The sequence below is a fragment of the Channa argus genome, chromosome 7 (assembly GCF_033026475.1).
Source record: "Channa argus isolate prfri chromosome 7, Channa argus male v1.0, whole genome shotgun sequence".
NCBI lineage: Eukaryota > Metazoa > Chordata > Actinopteri > Anabantiformes > Channidae > Channa > Channa argus.
In genome coordinates, this window is record NC_090203.1 from 26086959 (window position 1) to 26104329 (window position 17371).

Sequence of the window (17371 nt, forward strand, 5' to 3'; positions counted from 1 at the left end):
AGGAATCTTCAATGGAATTTGGGGTTCTATTCTTCATTTCTCCAGGCCATATGTCAAAGTGTCCTTCGGGAAGACTATGAACTGTTTTGTTTTTTGTAATTCACCTTGAATCAAAGTGTCTTCTCCTGTGGTTTGAGGGACAGCCACTACCTCTGGTAATTTTATTTACTCTTTTGTTAATATGTTTTTTTATTTCTCTCCATTGACCAGTTCATGTTTTTATTTAGCTGTGGGAAAACGGCCTTTGGCTTTTTAGCTTTTTGCATCTCTGCTTACACAGGCACACAGGACTCATGGATCCACTTCTCACTCATTTTAGGTCATTGACACCTGCCAAACCTATTCACTCTGCTGGATAAACACAAAGACGTGCCTTTAACTTTTAAGTTGGTGCCCAGTTATTGATCTAACTATGATTTCTGGCCAACTGACTGGGTTAAAGCCAGAACTCTTTACAAGTCAACACCAAACTGGAAAAAACATTCTCTATATTTGTAAGTCGCTTTGGATAAAAGTGTCTGCTAAATGACTAAATGTAAATGTAAATGTATATGGGTTAGGCCAGTCCTTTGGTCTTGGCTTAAGGGACTCCAATTATATATAAGCACTTATCCTGTTCAGGGATAGTGGATACTGTTGGCACAGTAGGATGCAAATTGTAGTCTACACTGCAAATTGTAGAGCTACAGCTAATAAGGAATCAATGCAGTGGCACCAAATATGAGCCTAATAAACCTTATTTTGTAATTCCTCTATTATCCAAAATAGCCATAATCTCAGGAACTAAACCTGGCTTAACTGGTTGTCTTTGTTTTGTGAAAGGGAACTCCGATGCTGCTGGAAATAAACCAGACAAGACAAATGATTTGTAAAATACAGAGGCCGTTTATATTGAAGTGGTAAGGATACAAATACAGACTTATTGGATTGTCAGACAAAAACTGTGTTAATACTCATGTTAACATATCAGTCTGGTGGTATTTTATATTTCTTTCTGTTATTAAATCCAGTGAAAAGACCAAACCCAACAGAGCTTTTGTCAGTCTTTCTGTACCTCTCTGTAGCCGATATTATGTGTTCCCATCAACTGGCCCATCCAGCAGCATTTGCAGAGATGAAACCTCACGTCTTATGCACGTATAGATTTTGATAAGACTAAAAGGATGACAAATGAGGACATGCCAGACTATAGATTGACAGACAAATTTTTTTTTAAAAGGATCAATTCATTGTTCATCGCGATTCACTTTCATTATGAATAATAGAGAATATCACCATCCTTTGAGAAGTTCTGGAGATGGATCAGATGTAGGGAAACGTGTCATTCCTTTTCCTTACCTAGATTTTAAATATGACAGTACGACTAACTACAAGGTTGGGCTGATATGGCCAATAATATGATTATAATAAGATTCGTACTACTTATGGTTATTGATAATCATTTTTCTTTTAACACTGGTGAGGAAGGAAAGACTTTGTTTGCAACTGGCATAAGACCCTCTAGCCTAAATATGGGTCTCTGCTGAAAGTTCTGAATCAACAGAAACACTAAGTTTACTTTTGCAACTGTACATAATTGGAACAGACTGAAGCATTAGAGCATCTTCCCTCACTATTGTCAGCTAATTGAGATAATTTGCTCCCCAAGGCAGAAAACAAGGTACAATGAATTACAATCTTGAGGACAATAAGATTAACAAATACAGTAACATCCTACAAACGGGACCCATTACCGGTGGATTTGTCTCAGCATAATAAAGGTTTTGTTCTGTGTAGCCAAATTTAGGCCCTCAGAAATGAATCTCTTGACATCGTGGCACAATCTACAGTCTCTCAGTCCGGTAGCATTCCTTTCCTTACCAAATTCAGCATTTGTCTTGCATGCGTGTTTACATATCCCATCTGAAAAGAGGTGTTTTCGACCTTAAGCGTCAAAGGAAAGACACACTAAAGTTCTGGCTAATAAAGGGTTGAGATAGTGTTAAAGCAAAGGGAATCATGTCGGTTTCTGGGTGGTAAGAACGTTCCAGTATTCCAGTGCCTGGTTGCTTTGTTACCCAGAGGGCAGGTCCCCTGCAGAATCACTATCATCAGATCCCCCCACTGTGCCAACATCCTGCAGACCAACCAGTGACATATCGGGCAGAATGTCCTCCTCATCTGACTGCACCTTAGGGTCGTCACTTTCACTGACCACATCTTCTAGCTCCCATACTGCATTCTCATCGGATGCTTGGTTGTCAGTGGAAGAGGCTTGGTTCATTTGGCTTTGCGAAAATTCAGAAGAGCAGGACTCGACGTCTGGACCTGTTAGACAAGACAACACATATTTTATTCTCAGTCAACTGGTCTCACCTGGAAACCTAATATTATTATTTTCAAACTCATCACATATGAACCATAACAGATCAACCATAACATAACCGATCAGGTAACAGATCTACTTTAGGAAAATCAATTTCACCAGGGGGAAATGGGTGATTATTCGATTTTCCACCTGGTTCCCTGTAATTCCAATTCCAAAAGATGAATGTTGCAAAGTAAGTACAAAGCCAAGGATCCAGAACAAAAATATTAATGTCTCTGGATTGCTCCCTGTCTACTTGCTGGAATCACACCCAATGGCCACAACAGGTTCTAATGGCTGCATCATTCAGTTGCCTGTGAGTGCCAAATGATAATTCCTACAGCTTTGGCTACTCTGACAACATACAGCATCTTATCAGTATTTCTTTCATTTAGACTATGGTTATAGAATAAATGTAGGTTTAAATAAATAAATAAATAAATCAACCAAAAAAAATCGATGGAATGGAAAAATGTCTTTCAAGTAAAGCAACCTCTTGCTGGTTTTGCTGAAGAGCAGAATAGGTGAAGAAAGCTGTAGCCTCTCGGACAAATGGCCTCACATTTGCCTCTAGAACAGGGGTCACTGACCTTTTTGAAACTGAGAGCTACTTCTTGGGTACCGATTAATGCGAAGGGCTACCAGTTTAATACGCACCTTTGAAATAACAAATTTGCTCAATTTACTGTTAATTATAGGTTATTATTAATAATTAATTAAATTAATGATGTTCATCTATGTGAAGACATGGATCTGGTTAATGATTTGTCACAATAACTATCAAATGTAATTTTAAAAAAGAATAGCAACAAAAAAAATAGAAGTAGCTCATTGGTAAGTGGCGCTAAGGTGAGTTCTTTTTAGAACAGGCCTGTGGGCTACTCATGTGGGCCTTGTGGGCTACCTGGTGCCCACGGGCACCATGTTGGTGACCCCTGCTCTAGAATATTCTAGTATAGGGAGAGTTGGTAAATGGTAAAGTTCAGGTCAACTCAGTGACTGCAAGATTCTCAGGCCTAGTGGTTGCAAAATAAGACCAAATCATCACCCCTCCAATAAGGAGGCTCTAACCCCAAGTAGTCTGAAAATATTATGGTTGTCCTGCAACTACAGAGACTGGATACAGCCATGAAGACCTCTACCTCTACATGAAGATCTCTACCTCACAGTTGAAGAGCATGTTGGGTCACACAAGCCAGAGCTACAGCTAACAAAGAACCAATGGAGAGGCAGCAAAAAAAGACAAAAAGATATATAAAATACATATCCTTACCATTTCAATACAAAACTCACCAGTTTGTCAGTCAAAAACTTTGTGTTATGAGTCATGTTAACATATTAATCTGGTGTCATTTTACATTTACATTTTGTGCTGGTTCTGCTCGACAGAAGAATAGGGACATTTTAAACTGACAGGAAGAGGAGAACATGGAGATTTTCACTGTTTTCATGTGGGTGTTTTTGGAATGCTGACACCTCATTTGAAGAAGCAGAGGAGCTATTTCAGTAGGCCAATCGACCATAACAGCAACTTACTTTGTCTAAGGAAAACGTTGCACTTTAATAAATAAATCAGTGGGTTTACCTCACAGGTCTTCATTTGAGAAATTTGCCTCTAGTGTGTAAAGATTGCGGTTACCTGATGTCAGTGATGATCCAGTGCTGATGTCATCACCAGTGGAATTGAGGAAGTCATCCAAAGCCTCCTGGTCTGATATATTCGTTATCGTTATCTGATCCAGAGCACACACATCAACTCCTGTTGGCTCTACGCACACATTATCATTGTTATGTTAGAGATGCCCGACTATTTAGAGCTGCTTCCTTGTAATAAAGTTGGAAATATGGACGTAGGCTGTTGTCACAAACAATCACCCCAACCAATCTAAGCATATTGGAAGAACGAAATACAACCAGTAGATGGTAGAAATAAAACAATAACACTGTGCTTCCTTATGTTGAGTTATAAGCCAACTTCAGGGTTACAGGATCTTACCACTGTGAGTACATATTGTGCTCCGCTAGCCAGAACAGGGTTGGGATGCTATGAGATTTTTACAGATTGATAATTGCGTAAAAGCTATTTTAAAAAATTAAATAAATAACAGTTACACACTGTCAAGGGATTAACGGCAGTTAAAACAACTGTTAAAGAAGCATTATTCACATTCCTTACTTATTGTAATTGCTGTAGATAATTAACCAGACTGATCCTAAAACACACTTATGTTAGATCCAGAGTCAGTGTGTAATTGTAAGTCAGGTTGCTAAACAGACAAACATTGCAGATCTGACTGGGAGCCAGGATGTAATAAATGATTTCAATAATTATGATTAACATTTAAATGTATTTTTTGTATGGAATTAAAAGTTTGGTTTAGAACCATTTTTTGTCTTCCAATGACATTCCATGATACCAGCATACTGCTGCAACCCTAGGCCAGAAGAAACTACACATTGATTAATAGTATTTAGATGTGCGTAAGTATGCTCATTAGTGAGAGAAACATATTTCTCATGACCCAGTTTCTAACTGTGCCTTTTATAAATGTTAAAATGTACATGCTACAAAAGATCGTTTACCTTTATATTGTAGGTATCCAGTGGATAGGTACCGCTGTATGTCTTGGTTAAAGGCTTCTTCATAGACTTTTTGTCGTTCCTTTAGTTTTTGCTGCATGGCCTGCTCCAGCTCTGCCACTTTCTGAGCATGCTCAGACTTCAGCTCCACTAGAAACAGGAAGACAAAAGACCTCCAATCTCCACTTTGTGTCACATTTCAGCATTATCAGCAGTATTGGTCAGTTTTTCACCTGGTGGAATTGTGTGTTCAACTGTCATTCAGAGCATCATTCATCATCCAACCAAGATTCCAGTCACTTGTCACAGACAATGGCCATGGGTAAGGATTTATACCTACACAGCTGCTCAACAACATTACCTCTTTTGCTAACAATGAGTAAAAGGAACAAACTGTCTTTATGTTATGATGTGGGTGTCAGTAGAAAAATGTGGTGCGCTAATAATGTTACATTTCATGTTTTATGTTTTTCACAACATTGTAATAAAGCAGTACTGTAGTCAGCAATAGGAGTAAATTTAGCAAAACCAGCAATGCCTCATCAGAGTTTAGCTGCTTACCTTGCAGAGCATCCACCTCCTTCCTGTTACAAATAAAAAATAAAAAAAAATAATAGTTCAGCATCATGTCATGCTGTTTCTGGTAAAATGACCAGCCCCTTTTCAAGCAGCAAAGATGAAACAGTAATACAAATTAAACTACCTGACAGTTTTTGTTAATCCACATTTAAAAATTAGTCACTAAAAAATATTAATTTTTCCACATACAAAGTTACAGTTATGTGTAGGCTAGTATCACCTTTTTAAATTTCAGTTTTTTTTTTAAAAACACATGTCAGCAGGTATTAATTTCAGGCAAATACTACCTCACACAAACAACGCCACTTTTTCCCCCCGTGCCATTATTTATTTAAGAAAAATGAAGCAAAAAAAAAAATAAAAAATCCTACCATGATTCAATAGCTTGTAAATCCACCTTCAGCAGCAATACCTTGAAGTAATAATTTCTTTTATGACTATCAGTCTCTCACATCATTGTGAAAGAATTTTAGCGCATTCTTTTTTTACATCATTGCTTTCATTCAGGTTTTTGGGAATTCACTGAGCTGTCTTAAGGTTCCACCACAGCATTATAATTGGTTTGAGGTCTGGACTCTGACTTACCCGTTCCAAAACCTTTATTCTTTTATTTTTCAGCCATTCTGATGTAGATTCACTGTTCTGATTTGGATCATTGTCATGTTACATGACCCAATTCAGACCAAGGTTTAGCTGTCATACATATGGCCTCACATTTGCCTTTAGAATTTAAAGTATGTAGAGGAATTCATGATTGACTCAACAACTGCAAAGTGCCCAGGTCCTGTGGCTGCAAAACAAAGCCAAATCTTCACCCCACCATCCACCGGTTTAGCTGTGGGGTTGGGGTGTTTCTGCTCAAACCCAGTGTTAGGTATTTGCCAAACATGGTACTGAGAATTAGGGCCAAACAACTCCACTTTGCTCTGTGCCCATAAGAACCTTTTCCAGAAGTCTTGTGGTTTATTCAGAGGCTGTTTTGTAAACCTCAGTAATGCTTTCATGACCTTAAGGTAAATGTGCTGGCACATCCACTCTTAGGAAGACTGTCTTCAATGATTTCCACTTTTTACTGTAGAACATTAAAGTCCAAATTGTCTAGAAATTGTTTTAATATCCTTTCCAGATTGATGTGCAGCTAAAATTGCTTCTCTTAGACCATAGGCTACGTCATTGGCATTATGGTCCAGACCAGCAGATTGCCAAACCTTTTGCTTTTGTAGAGGTCTTTTGACCTGCTAGGATTAGTAGGATTAGCAGCACCTGGCTGAAATTTACCTTCTTCAATCCTACCAGTAAGGGGCTGCTTAGTATTTTCCACATTTTGGTTAAATAAAAAATAAGTTGTTGTTCATCTGATCTATTTGCCTAATACCAAGACCTGTTACAATGAGATTGTTGTCATTATATTTTTACACAAAAAACATAGAATAGAAGGTACTAAGTCTCGTATGTGATAGTGTCATTGCATCTCATACCTCTTCTTTTTCTTATAAACTTCGAGTTGGTCTATGTGATGTTGTTTCAATGTTTGTTGTTCACACTGGCAACACAGAGTCTCCAAGTGTACCAGCCTGCTCTCCATCTCCTCAAAGTCACCTTCCAAATGAGCTAGAGACACACAAACATACACAAATGCGGGTGTTTGTGTGTTTTCAGTTAGTCATGTTTCTGGCTTTCTTATGTTCACATAACATTTTACACAGTACATTTTAATTTGAAGTACTGAATTAATCTAGATGACTAGCTATTGAATATTTTAACCACCACCGTGCATGCCCCCCATCTCTATAACAGCTTGCAGTTTTACTCATGCCTCATTAAGGTCTCCCTCCAGAAAACACTGTTATTTGACTGAGAATTAAATTCAAACCAATATCACACATTCCCCTGATTTTCCTCTGATAAACAATTCACCTCTTTTAATCACCAGGTTAATATAGATGGACCAACTCTCTCGACCATGAACACAAACTTTCTGGTGCTATATAGGTCCCTAATGTAGAAATGTAGGTATTATGAGGAGGTATCAGAGAGTTAGCAGTTATGTTAGCAATGCCATATTACAGTACTGTGTGTATCTAGAATGTCAACAAAGCACCTTGGTCTATCAGTAAAAAAACAAGTATATGCCAGACCTTTTGGATATATGTTAATATATCATTATTCTAATTTTCATAGTTTTAATATTTTATATGTTATCCAAACATTTAAAAAAGATTCATGACTTAATTATGACTTCATGTTTTAGGCATCTGAACTCTTTTCAAAATGGTAATTTTCCCCCTTTATTTACAGTTTTTATTGTTATTGTTTGCTTCCCTCCCAATGCAACTGCAAGCAAAACAATTATGTGATCACCTTCATAGGAATAATTTGTATGAAGACTTTCAGTCAGGATTTAGAGTTCATCATAGTACAGAAACAGCACTGGTAAAAGTCACCAACGATCTTCTCATGACCTCAGATAATGGACTTATCTCTATACTTGTTCTGTTAGATCTTAGTGTTGCATTTGATACCATTGATCACAACATTTTATTACAGAGACTGGAACATGAAATTGGGATTAAAGGAACTGCACTAGGTTGGTTTAAATCTTATCTGACAGATTTCAATTTGTTCATGTTAATGATGAATCCTCCATGCACACAAAGGTTAGCTTTGGAGTTCCACAAGGCTCTGTGTTAGGACCAATACTTTTTACTTTATATATGTCTCCTTTAGGTAACATAATTAAAAAAACACTCCATAAATTTCCACTGCTATGCTGATGATACCCAGTTGTATTTATCTATGGAACCAGATGAAAATAATCAGTTAATAAAGCTTCAAGCCTACAAGACATAAAGGCCCGGATGTCCCACAATTTTTTACTTCTAAACTCAGACAAAACTGAAGTCATAGTATTTGGGCCCAAAAATCTCAGAGATATGATGTCCAACCATATTGTTACTCTAGATGGCATAAGTCTGGCCTCCAGTGCTACTGCAAGGAACCTTGGAGTTATTTTTGATCAGGATTTGTCCTTTAACTCACATATAAAACAAATCTCTAGAACAGCCTTCTTCCACCTACAGAATATTGCCAAAATTAGGAGCATCCTGTCTCAAAGTGATGCCGAAAAACTGGTCCATGCATTTAATACCTCTAGGTTGGAATACTGCAATTCCCTACTTTCAGGATGCCCCAGTAACTCCCTAAAGAGCCTGAAATTAATCCAAAATGCTGCAGCAAGAGTGCTGACTGGAACTAGCAAGAGAGATCATATTTCACCTTCACTAGCTTCTCTCCATTGGGTTCCCATTAAATCTAGAATAGAATTTAAAACCCTGCTTCTTACATATAAAGCTCTGAATGGTCAGGCTCCATCATATATAGAAAATCTCATAGCACCATATCATCCCAGTAGACCACTTCGCTCACAGAATGCAGGCCTACTTGTGGTTCCCAGAATTTCCAAAGGTAGAATGGGAGGTAGAGCCTTTAGCTATCAAGCTCCTCTCTTGTGGAACCAGCTCCCAGTTCAGATTCGGGAAGCAGACACCCTCTCTACTTTTAAGTCTAGGCTTAAAACCTTCCAATTTAATAAAGCATATAGTTAGTTATAGTTATGCTGCCATAGGCTTAGACTGCTGGGGGACCCACCCCCCAATGCACAGAGCTCCTTTCCTCCTCTTGACCATCTCTCCTCTCACCCCGCAATTGTGACCACTGTATGTCATTAACTCTGTGTGTTCTCTCCCGTAGTTGTCTTTGTCCTCCTCTGTCCCCCTCTCTCTGTCCCTTTCTGCAGGTGTCCCTGGCTTTGAAGCTGCGTGTCTTCCAGCGTGCAGTTACTGGTCCAACCAATCTGCCCGATGTTTTGTTATTGCTTTTTGTTGCTCTGTTCTTTTCTCTCTCCCCTTTCCACTCACCCCAACCGGTCGAGGCAGATGGCCGTCCACCTTGAGCCTGGTTCTGCTGGAGGTTTCTTCCGTTAAAGGGAGTTTTTCCTCTCCACTGTTGCCTATGGCTTGCTTCAGGGGGAATTGTTGGGTTCTCTTTATACATCTTTATAATCTTGACTTTATTCTGTAAAGTGCCCTGAGATGACTTTGTTGTGAATTGGTGCTATATAAATAAAGTTGAATTGAATTGAATTGAAGGGGGTACAAGCCAGTTTCTTCTTGTGCCAGTCCCAAGTCTGGATAAATGCAGAGGGTTGTGGCAGGAAGGGCATCCGACGTAGAACACATGCCAAATCAAACATGCAAATCGTGACAATGACTTCCGTACCGGATCGGTCGGGGCCCAGGTTAACAACGACCTACAGGGTACCGGTGGAAATAGGACTACTGTTGGTCAAAGACGAAGAAGAAGAGGAGGAAGGTGTGTTCGTAGGCAGAGAGAGAAGAGGAAAGCTAAGAATGTAGGACTGACAGTAGGGACTTTGAATGTTGGTACTATGACAGGGAAGGCTAGAGAGTTGATCGACATGATGCAGAGAAGGAAGGTGGACATACTGTGTGTCCAGGAGACCAGGTGGAAAGGTAGCAAGGCCAGAAGCTTAGGAGCAGGGTTCAAGTTGTTCTACAATGGGTCAGATAGGAAGATAAATGGAGTAGAAGTTATCCTGAAAGAGGAGTTGGTGAGGAATGTTCTACAGGTGGTTAGAGTATCAGACAGGTTGATGAGTTTGAAGCTGGAAGTTGAAGGGGTGATGTTCAATGTTGTGAGTGGTTTACCCCACAGGTTGGATGTGAGTTAGAAGAGAAGGAGAAATTCTGGAGTGAGTTAGATGAAGAGATGCAGAGCATCCCCAGCGGTGAGAGAGTGGTCATTGGTGCAGATTTCAATGGGCATGTAAGTGAAGGGAACAGAGGTGATGAGACTGTTATGGGCAGGTTTGGTCTTCAGGACAGGAATGCAGAAGGTCAGATGGTGGTTGACTTTGCAAATAGGATGGAAATGGCTGTAGTGAACACTTTCTTCCAGAAGAGGCAGGAACATAGGGTGACGTACAAGAGCAGAGGTAGAAGCACTTAGGTAGACTACATCTTGTGTAGACGCTGTAATCTGAAAGAGATCAGTGACTGTAACGCATTGGTACGGGAAAGTGTAGCCAGACAACACAGGATGGTGGTGTGTAAAATGATGCTGATGGTGAGGAAGATGAACTAAGGCAGAGCAGAGGAAGAAGTGGTGGAAGTTGAAAAAGGAAGAATGTCGCGTAGTTTTCAGGGAGGAGCTGAGACAGACTCTGGGTGGTTTGGAGGTGCTTCCAGATGACTGGACCACTACAGCTAATTTGATCAGGGAGACAGGTAGGAAGGTACTCGGTGTGTCATCTGGAAAGAGGAAAGTGGACAAGGAGACTTGGAGGCTGAACGAGGAAGTTCAGGAGCTAAGAAGAAGTGGTACACAGAGGACTGAAGAGAGTAGACAGGAGCACAGGGAGATACAGCGTAAGGTGAAGGTAGAGGTGGCAAAGGCCAAACAAAGAGCATATGAGGACTTGTATGCTAGGTTGGACACTAAAGAGGGAGAGGTGGATTTGTACAGGATGCCAGACAAAGAGATAGAGATGGGAAGGATGTGCAGCAGGTTACTGTGATTAAAGATAAGGCTGGAAATGTAATGACAGGTGCCAGGAGTGTGATGGGAAGATGGAAGGAGAACTTTGAAGAGTTGATGAATGAGGAAAATGAAAGAGATCGAAGAGTAGAAGAGGTGACTGGTGTGGAGCAGGAAGTAGCAAAGATTAGTAAGAGTGAAGTGAGGAGGACGTTGAAGAGGATGAAGAGGGGAAAGGCAGTTGGTCCTGCTGACATACCTGTGGAGGTAGGGAAGTGTCTAGGAGAGGTGGCAGTAGAGTTTCTGACTAGTTTGTTTAACAAGATCTTGGAGAGTGAGAGGATGCCCGAGGACTGGAGGAGAAGTGTACTGGTGCCAGTTTTTAAAAACAAAGGAGATGTGCAGAGCTGTGGCAACTACAGAGAAATAAAGCTGATGAGCCACACAATGAAGTTGTGGGAAAGAGTAGTGGAAGCTAGGCTAAGGGCAGAGGTGAGCATTTGTGAGCAGCAATATGGTTTCATGCCTAGAAAGAGTACAACAGATGCAGTATTTGCTTTGAGGATGCTGATGGAGAAGTACAGAGAAGGTCAGAGGGAGTTGCATTGTGTCTTCGTAGATTTAGAGAAAGCGTATGACAGGGTGCTGAGAGAGGAGCTGTGGTATTGTATGAGGATGTATGGAGCGGCAGAGAAGTATGTTAGAGTGGTGCAGCACATGTATGAGAGCTGTAAGACCGTGGTGAGGTGTGCTCTAGGTGTGACAGAGGAGTTCAAGGTGGAGGTGGACTATGATGTCTGCAGATAATATTGTGATTTGTAGTGAGAGCAGAGAGAAGGTGGAGGAAAATCTAGAGAGGTGGAGGTCTGCTCTGGAAAACAGAGGAATGAAGCTTAGCCTCAGCAAGACAGAATACATGTATGTGTGTTAATGAGAGGGACCCAGGGGGAACGGTGAGGTTACAGGGAGCAGAGGTGAAGAAGGTGCAGGACTTTAAGTACTTAGGGTCAACGGTTCAGAGCAACGGAGAGTGTGGAAAAGAGGTGAAGAGGCGAGTGCAGGCAGGTTAGAACGGGTGGAGAAAAGTGTCAGGTGTGTTGTGTGATAAAAGAGTATCAGCGGGAATGAAAACAAAAGGTGTTCAAGACGGTGGTGAGACCATCTATGTTGTTCGGCTTAGAGACAGTGGCACTGAAGAAAAGACAGGAGGCAGAGCTGGAGGTAGCAGAGCTTAAGATGTTGAGGTTCTCTTTGGTAGTGACGAGGATGGACAGGATCAGGAATGAGTACATCAGAGGGACAGCTCATGTTAGATGTTTCGGAGATAAACTCAGAGAGGCCAAATTGAGGTGGTTTGGACATGTTCAGAGAAGAAATTGTGAATATATCGGTAGAAGGATGCTGAGGTTGGAGCTGCCAGGCAGGAGGTCTAGAGGAAGACCAAAGAGGAGATTTAAGGATGTAGTGAGGGAGGACATGAAGTTAGTTGGTGTGAGTGAAGAGGATGCAGAGGATAGAGTTAGATGGAGGCACATGATTCGCTGTGGCGACCCCTGAAAGGGAACAGCCGAAAGGAAAAGAAGAAGAAAAAGAGTTTGCTGCCCTCCCACCTTACAGCTCATCAGATGGCTTCTGCCTTTATCTCATGCAAGCTAACAAATTTTTTAGCTCCTGTGTTTGTTTGTTTTTTTACAAGTGAAAGAAAACTTCTGTCACCCAATGCACTTGTCTTCTGGGAATCCAATGAACAAGCTAATCAAGGTTGCAGAGTGTAGGACATTTTATGAGTACAAACAATTCAATTTCTGTTTCGGGTTCTGTAGGGGGAATTCTGGAACAAAACACACACTTGCACCAGTTACTTACCTATGTTAGCAGTGATGGCATCTAGTTCACTGATAAAGGTTGGCAAGCTTTGCAGTTGTTCCTGTAGTTGTGTCAGAGCTGTCTTTCTTCTCTCCCAGTGTGCTGACAACATCACTATGTCACCATCTGCTGCCTACAAACACACAGAGCACATAGGGGAATTGCAGTAACCACGATTTACTGCACCAAACTCAGTGTTGACTCTTTTGTTAAATTATTAGCGGAAGATTTTAAACAACTCTTAACTACAAGGCTTTTACTTGCAAAAGTGTCAATCATAGTAAGACAGGAAAATGATCCTACCTGTGCAGCCTGAGCACAGTCCTTAGTTCTTTTATGGAGCAGAAACCAACTCTCCTCATACCTGCAAAAATATATTTTACATTCATAACCTCACATTTTATTTTAATGAACACTGGAATTCAGAAATGTAGTGTGTGTGTGTGTGGGTGTGGGTGTGTGTGTGTACCTGCTGAGGATGTCCAGTCCAGCAATGAAATGGGGAAGGTTTTCTTCAGACCTGAACAACAAGCGCAATCACACCCTTTAAGCTGAGCTCCAAGAAAGCCCAACAGTGCAATGCATTATAAATGTATTTCTGATAAAAAAGGGTGCTTCATGGAAAAAAAACTCATAAGGAGTGCACTTGGGGAAACAAATTGTGAATGACATGATGTCCTCTAACATAAAGTGAGATTTGAGGCCTTGGGAAGATAGTGAACAAGCCATATAATGGATTCTTATGCACACAAATTAAATGAAATATAATGATGAGAACTTAATGATTAGTCACATCAATTCTAAATTAACAGACTAAAAAAAAATAAAAAAAAGACAACCACATCCTGTGTCAAACAAAGGGTGTGCTACAAAATATTTGGTGCAGTCTCAATATTTCTGTCCGTACTATTTTTTACTTGTATTACATAAATTAGTATGTTAAATAAAAAAATAAAAAAAAACAACATATCTGGTGTATTAATTATTAAACAAATAAAGGATGGCAACAACTTTTTTCCATTTCAACGTATTTTGCTCACATCTGTATGGCATGTAATATAGCACATTTAACAAGTTTTCTACTAACCTGGGTCTCCTTCTCATTTTGGGATCCTTTGATTTGTCCCCAAGGGTCTTAAAGCTGCAGTGGCAAGTGAAGGAAAAGCAGGAGAAAGGGAGAGCAAAAGAGACAGAAAGGTTGTCAAATCTACAAGGATGTAGAAGAAAAGTGAGACAAAGTACTTTGCATAACAAGTTATAACATACTGTATTGCAAAGGACTGCACAGATGAAGAGTGGGTAAAGCTGCCGCCTTAAAGCTCACAGCTAGAAAGTCTCTGATTCAAATCCATTTGCTGGACACCTGTCCAGGATGACCCTACTTCTTGTCCTTTGACAACTGTGTAAGCTGCTAAGATAATGGACTGGTGTAGGGACTCCATGTAGCTCCTTTATCTAAATTGCTGTACAATATGCATCCCACTTATTTTTGCACACAATAGTGCTCAGGCAGACTGTGATTGATGGGTAACAAGCAACCTGAAAAATATACACACAAAAAACGTTTTTTGCACCCTGGGAAAAACCCTGACAACAAGATGCACTCCAGCATTTCAACAAGTTAATTAAGTATATAAATAATCTAAATCGCCGAAGAATTTGAGAATCCACATTGCTGGCATTTTAAATTAGTGTCTAATATTTTATAATTTTTCATAGCTGGCACTTTCATTGCAAAAAGGAAACATTTTACTGTAGGTCGAGGCATTCACACAGGTAACCAAAGGCTGTTTAAAAAAAAGAAAGAAAAAAAAATCACATGATTGTCAGCTGAAAGCAATAACTAGAAAACTGCAGGGACCGAGCTACTTCAGACTGTTAGCATAACGAGACTTACGGTTAAGAGTAAATGACATTGTCACTAGGATGATTCCGAATGAATCACATAATGAGGAGAAACGTTAGTCCATAAGTTGAACAACCCCCACTGTCCGTAGTTAGCATTAGTTTACTAGCCCCTGTATGCTAATCAGTGCTCAGCAGTGTACAACTAAAAGCCCCAATGTTAAGTAGCTAAACTACATATTAAGCAACATGACAAGGCCTAAGACGCACTTTAATCTAATTGTACGTTAGGTGGGGAGGTGGGTGCTACAGCTAGCGAGCGTCAACGCTAAAGCAGACATGAAGGTTATTTCAGAAAGAAGACCAACCCCGTTGTGAAATCCTGCTGGACCATTTGAAGTTTTTCTCTTAAGTTTTCAAACATGTTGCCTCTGAGTCTTTAGTTTACTTAAGCGATCGTTCTGGTCTGAAACACCAGCTCCCACTTACTATCAACACGAAAGTTTTTCATGCTGATGTTGTATTTCCTGTGTAACTCAACACGTTTGCTCTACTACTGTAAACCCTGAACTGGGCCTTCTAGCTAGACAAGCCGCTCCTGCTCAGTCTGTAAGTGCCTGATTGCTCCCACATAACTACCTTCTTACATTTAATACACAATGTGTAAATATTATAGGATGAGGTTATGTCATCTTTAGGAAAACTGAAGGATTTTTCAGCAGCATGAGAAAGACTGTCCGAGAGAAAAAAAATCCTGACAATCTGAACTCAGGGTAAACTGTACCCAACAACTGTACGTACTAAGACGGGCAGAAATCTTGTAGAGGCTGCAGCGCCCTCTTCTGTCTTATACCCAGTCATGCTAGTGACATGCAGCCAATTAATCTCATCAGTTGTGTGACGCTCAAGAGTTGGTTTTTAGCATGACACACCTTATCTAGTGTTTTTAATATATTGCTAATATCCAATTCAAAATGAACAGATATTTTTCAAAGAGTAATCAAATGTATCCAGTTGATGCATTGTCTGACATGGCTGAAGAGGCAATTCTGTTTTGAACCCCTCATTCATTTTAAGCGTGGACAAATCATTAGAACCCACTCTTCTGATAATGCACTCCAGTACAACGCCATTACCCACTATGACCTCAATAATAAACAGAGTGTAGAATTATCTCAATAATAAACAGAGTGTAGAATTATCCCTTTTCTTATGGTTTCAATTTAAAAAAAGAAATTATAACATTGTAACAGTAGAATTAATCGCAGAGCTGCTGTATTGGATTGCATTACATTGTACAGCTGTACCTGGTAAAGTGCCCAGTGAACATATCACATCTGAATTTTCTTCTTTAAAGATTTTACAGTTTAAGTAGAATTCTCACATCTGGTGATGTACTATGAAAAAACCAAAACATTAGAAAACATTTTAATCATAATAACAGCGGTTACAAAAGTACTTGGCTGTGGTTAAAGACCAATGACTTTCAGCTTGTCTGGATGCCCTTTCTGCCGCTACCCTCCCATTTTATCCGGGTTCGAGATCGGCACCAGGGTGGCCCTTGGTGGCTAGGCATGTCCACACCTGGTGGGGAAGGATTCAAATCCGCAGCCTTCTGCATCCTAACCCAGTGCTCTACCACTGAGCAATCAGGCCCCCACACTCATTAAGTGTGATTAAAGGAGCATGTGATTTGCATTAAATAAGCAATCCACTTGTACTCGTATTTCTTTTTCAAGCTACTTAGGTGGAAACAGACTGGTAACAGGTGGCATTAGTATTTTCAGGATGGTACTGTCTTTGTCTTTTATCTATCTATTTTAATCAGGCAGAGAAATACACAAAGTGATTTTATTGCAAATTTTCATTAACATCATTCATATTTATACAGACTTTTTACAGTTACCTTAGATCATGTTGCTGGACAAATATTTATCTATTCACGTGTTGATTGTTGTTATATTCCCCTGGGGTTAAAATGGTTTGGACATCTTGCCAAAAACCCATGAATAGGTAATGACAGATTTATTAACAACTTCAGTAAAATTGAACTATTATATGATAAAACAAAATTCAGTAATAAAGGCATGAAGTCACTTTATACCCAAGTATATTGCTCAAGTATATTGCTTAGTTTTCTCAGTAAAGTAGATATCTTCTTCTTAAACTACCTTCAAAGGTAAAACCACTGACTTTGTGTCCCTGTGCTAAAAAAACAGAATATTTTACATTAAATTGCAGCACACTGCTCATTCCAAATATAAAAAATGAAGCTAATTTTACAATAATTTTATATTAATCGCTTTATGTGTGGTTCCACCCACACAAGATTTGAAAACACCCTGTTGGAAAATGAGAAAAAGAGATTTTCAGATAGTCATCATCTGCCGTCAGCTTACGTTTATGGTTTACATGTACCTATTCCATACTGCAGCTCTACAATCATGATCAGTGACATGTTCAGTCATCTGTATTAAGCAAAAGGGTTTATACCTTTGGAAGACCACCCTGCTGAGCCACTGTTGTGGAACTATTAAGCAGTATTTTACATAAGTTGAAGCACCTTAACTATAATCAGAGCAAAGACATCCATAAAGC

At 39.7% G+C, this 17371-nt stretch overlaps 1 protein-coding gene across 3 annotated transcripts; it reads right to left on the reverse strand.

Annotated features, from left to right (window-relative positions):
* Positions 1–865: 865 nt before the first annotated feature.
* On the reverse strand, positions 866–15349 carry LOC137130771 (dysbindin-A-like). 3 transcript variants are annotated; one of them, XM_067511297.1, is made up of 11 exons: positions 15142–15349; positions 14016–14069; positions 13398–13448; positions 13232–13292; positions 12929–13061; positions 6985–7117; positions 5489–5511; positions 4931–5077; positions 3987–4115; positions 3490–3554; positions 2170–2307 (listed from the first exon to the last, which is right to left on the reverse strand). In XM_067511297.1, the coding sequence occupies exons 1-10, from the start codon at positions 15195–15197 to the stop codon at positions 3511–3513; spliced, it is 831 nt and encodes a 276-aa protein (XP_067367398.1). In that variant the 5' UTR covers positions 15198–15349; the 3' UTR covers positions 2170–2307; positions 3490–3510. The 3 variants fall into 3 exon arrangements, with proteins under 3 accessions (XP_067367396.1, XP_067367397.1, XP_067367398.1); XM_067511295.1 differs by lacking the exon at positions 3490–3554 and having other exon boundaries at positions 866–2307; positions 15142–15330; XM_067511296.1 differs by lacking the exons at positions 3490–3554; positions 15142–15349 and adding an exon at positions 14195–14213 and having other exon boundaries at positions 866–2307.
* Positions 15350–17371: the final 2022 nt, after the last annotated feature.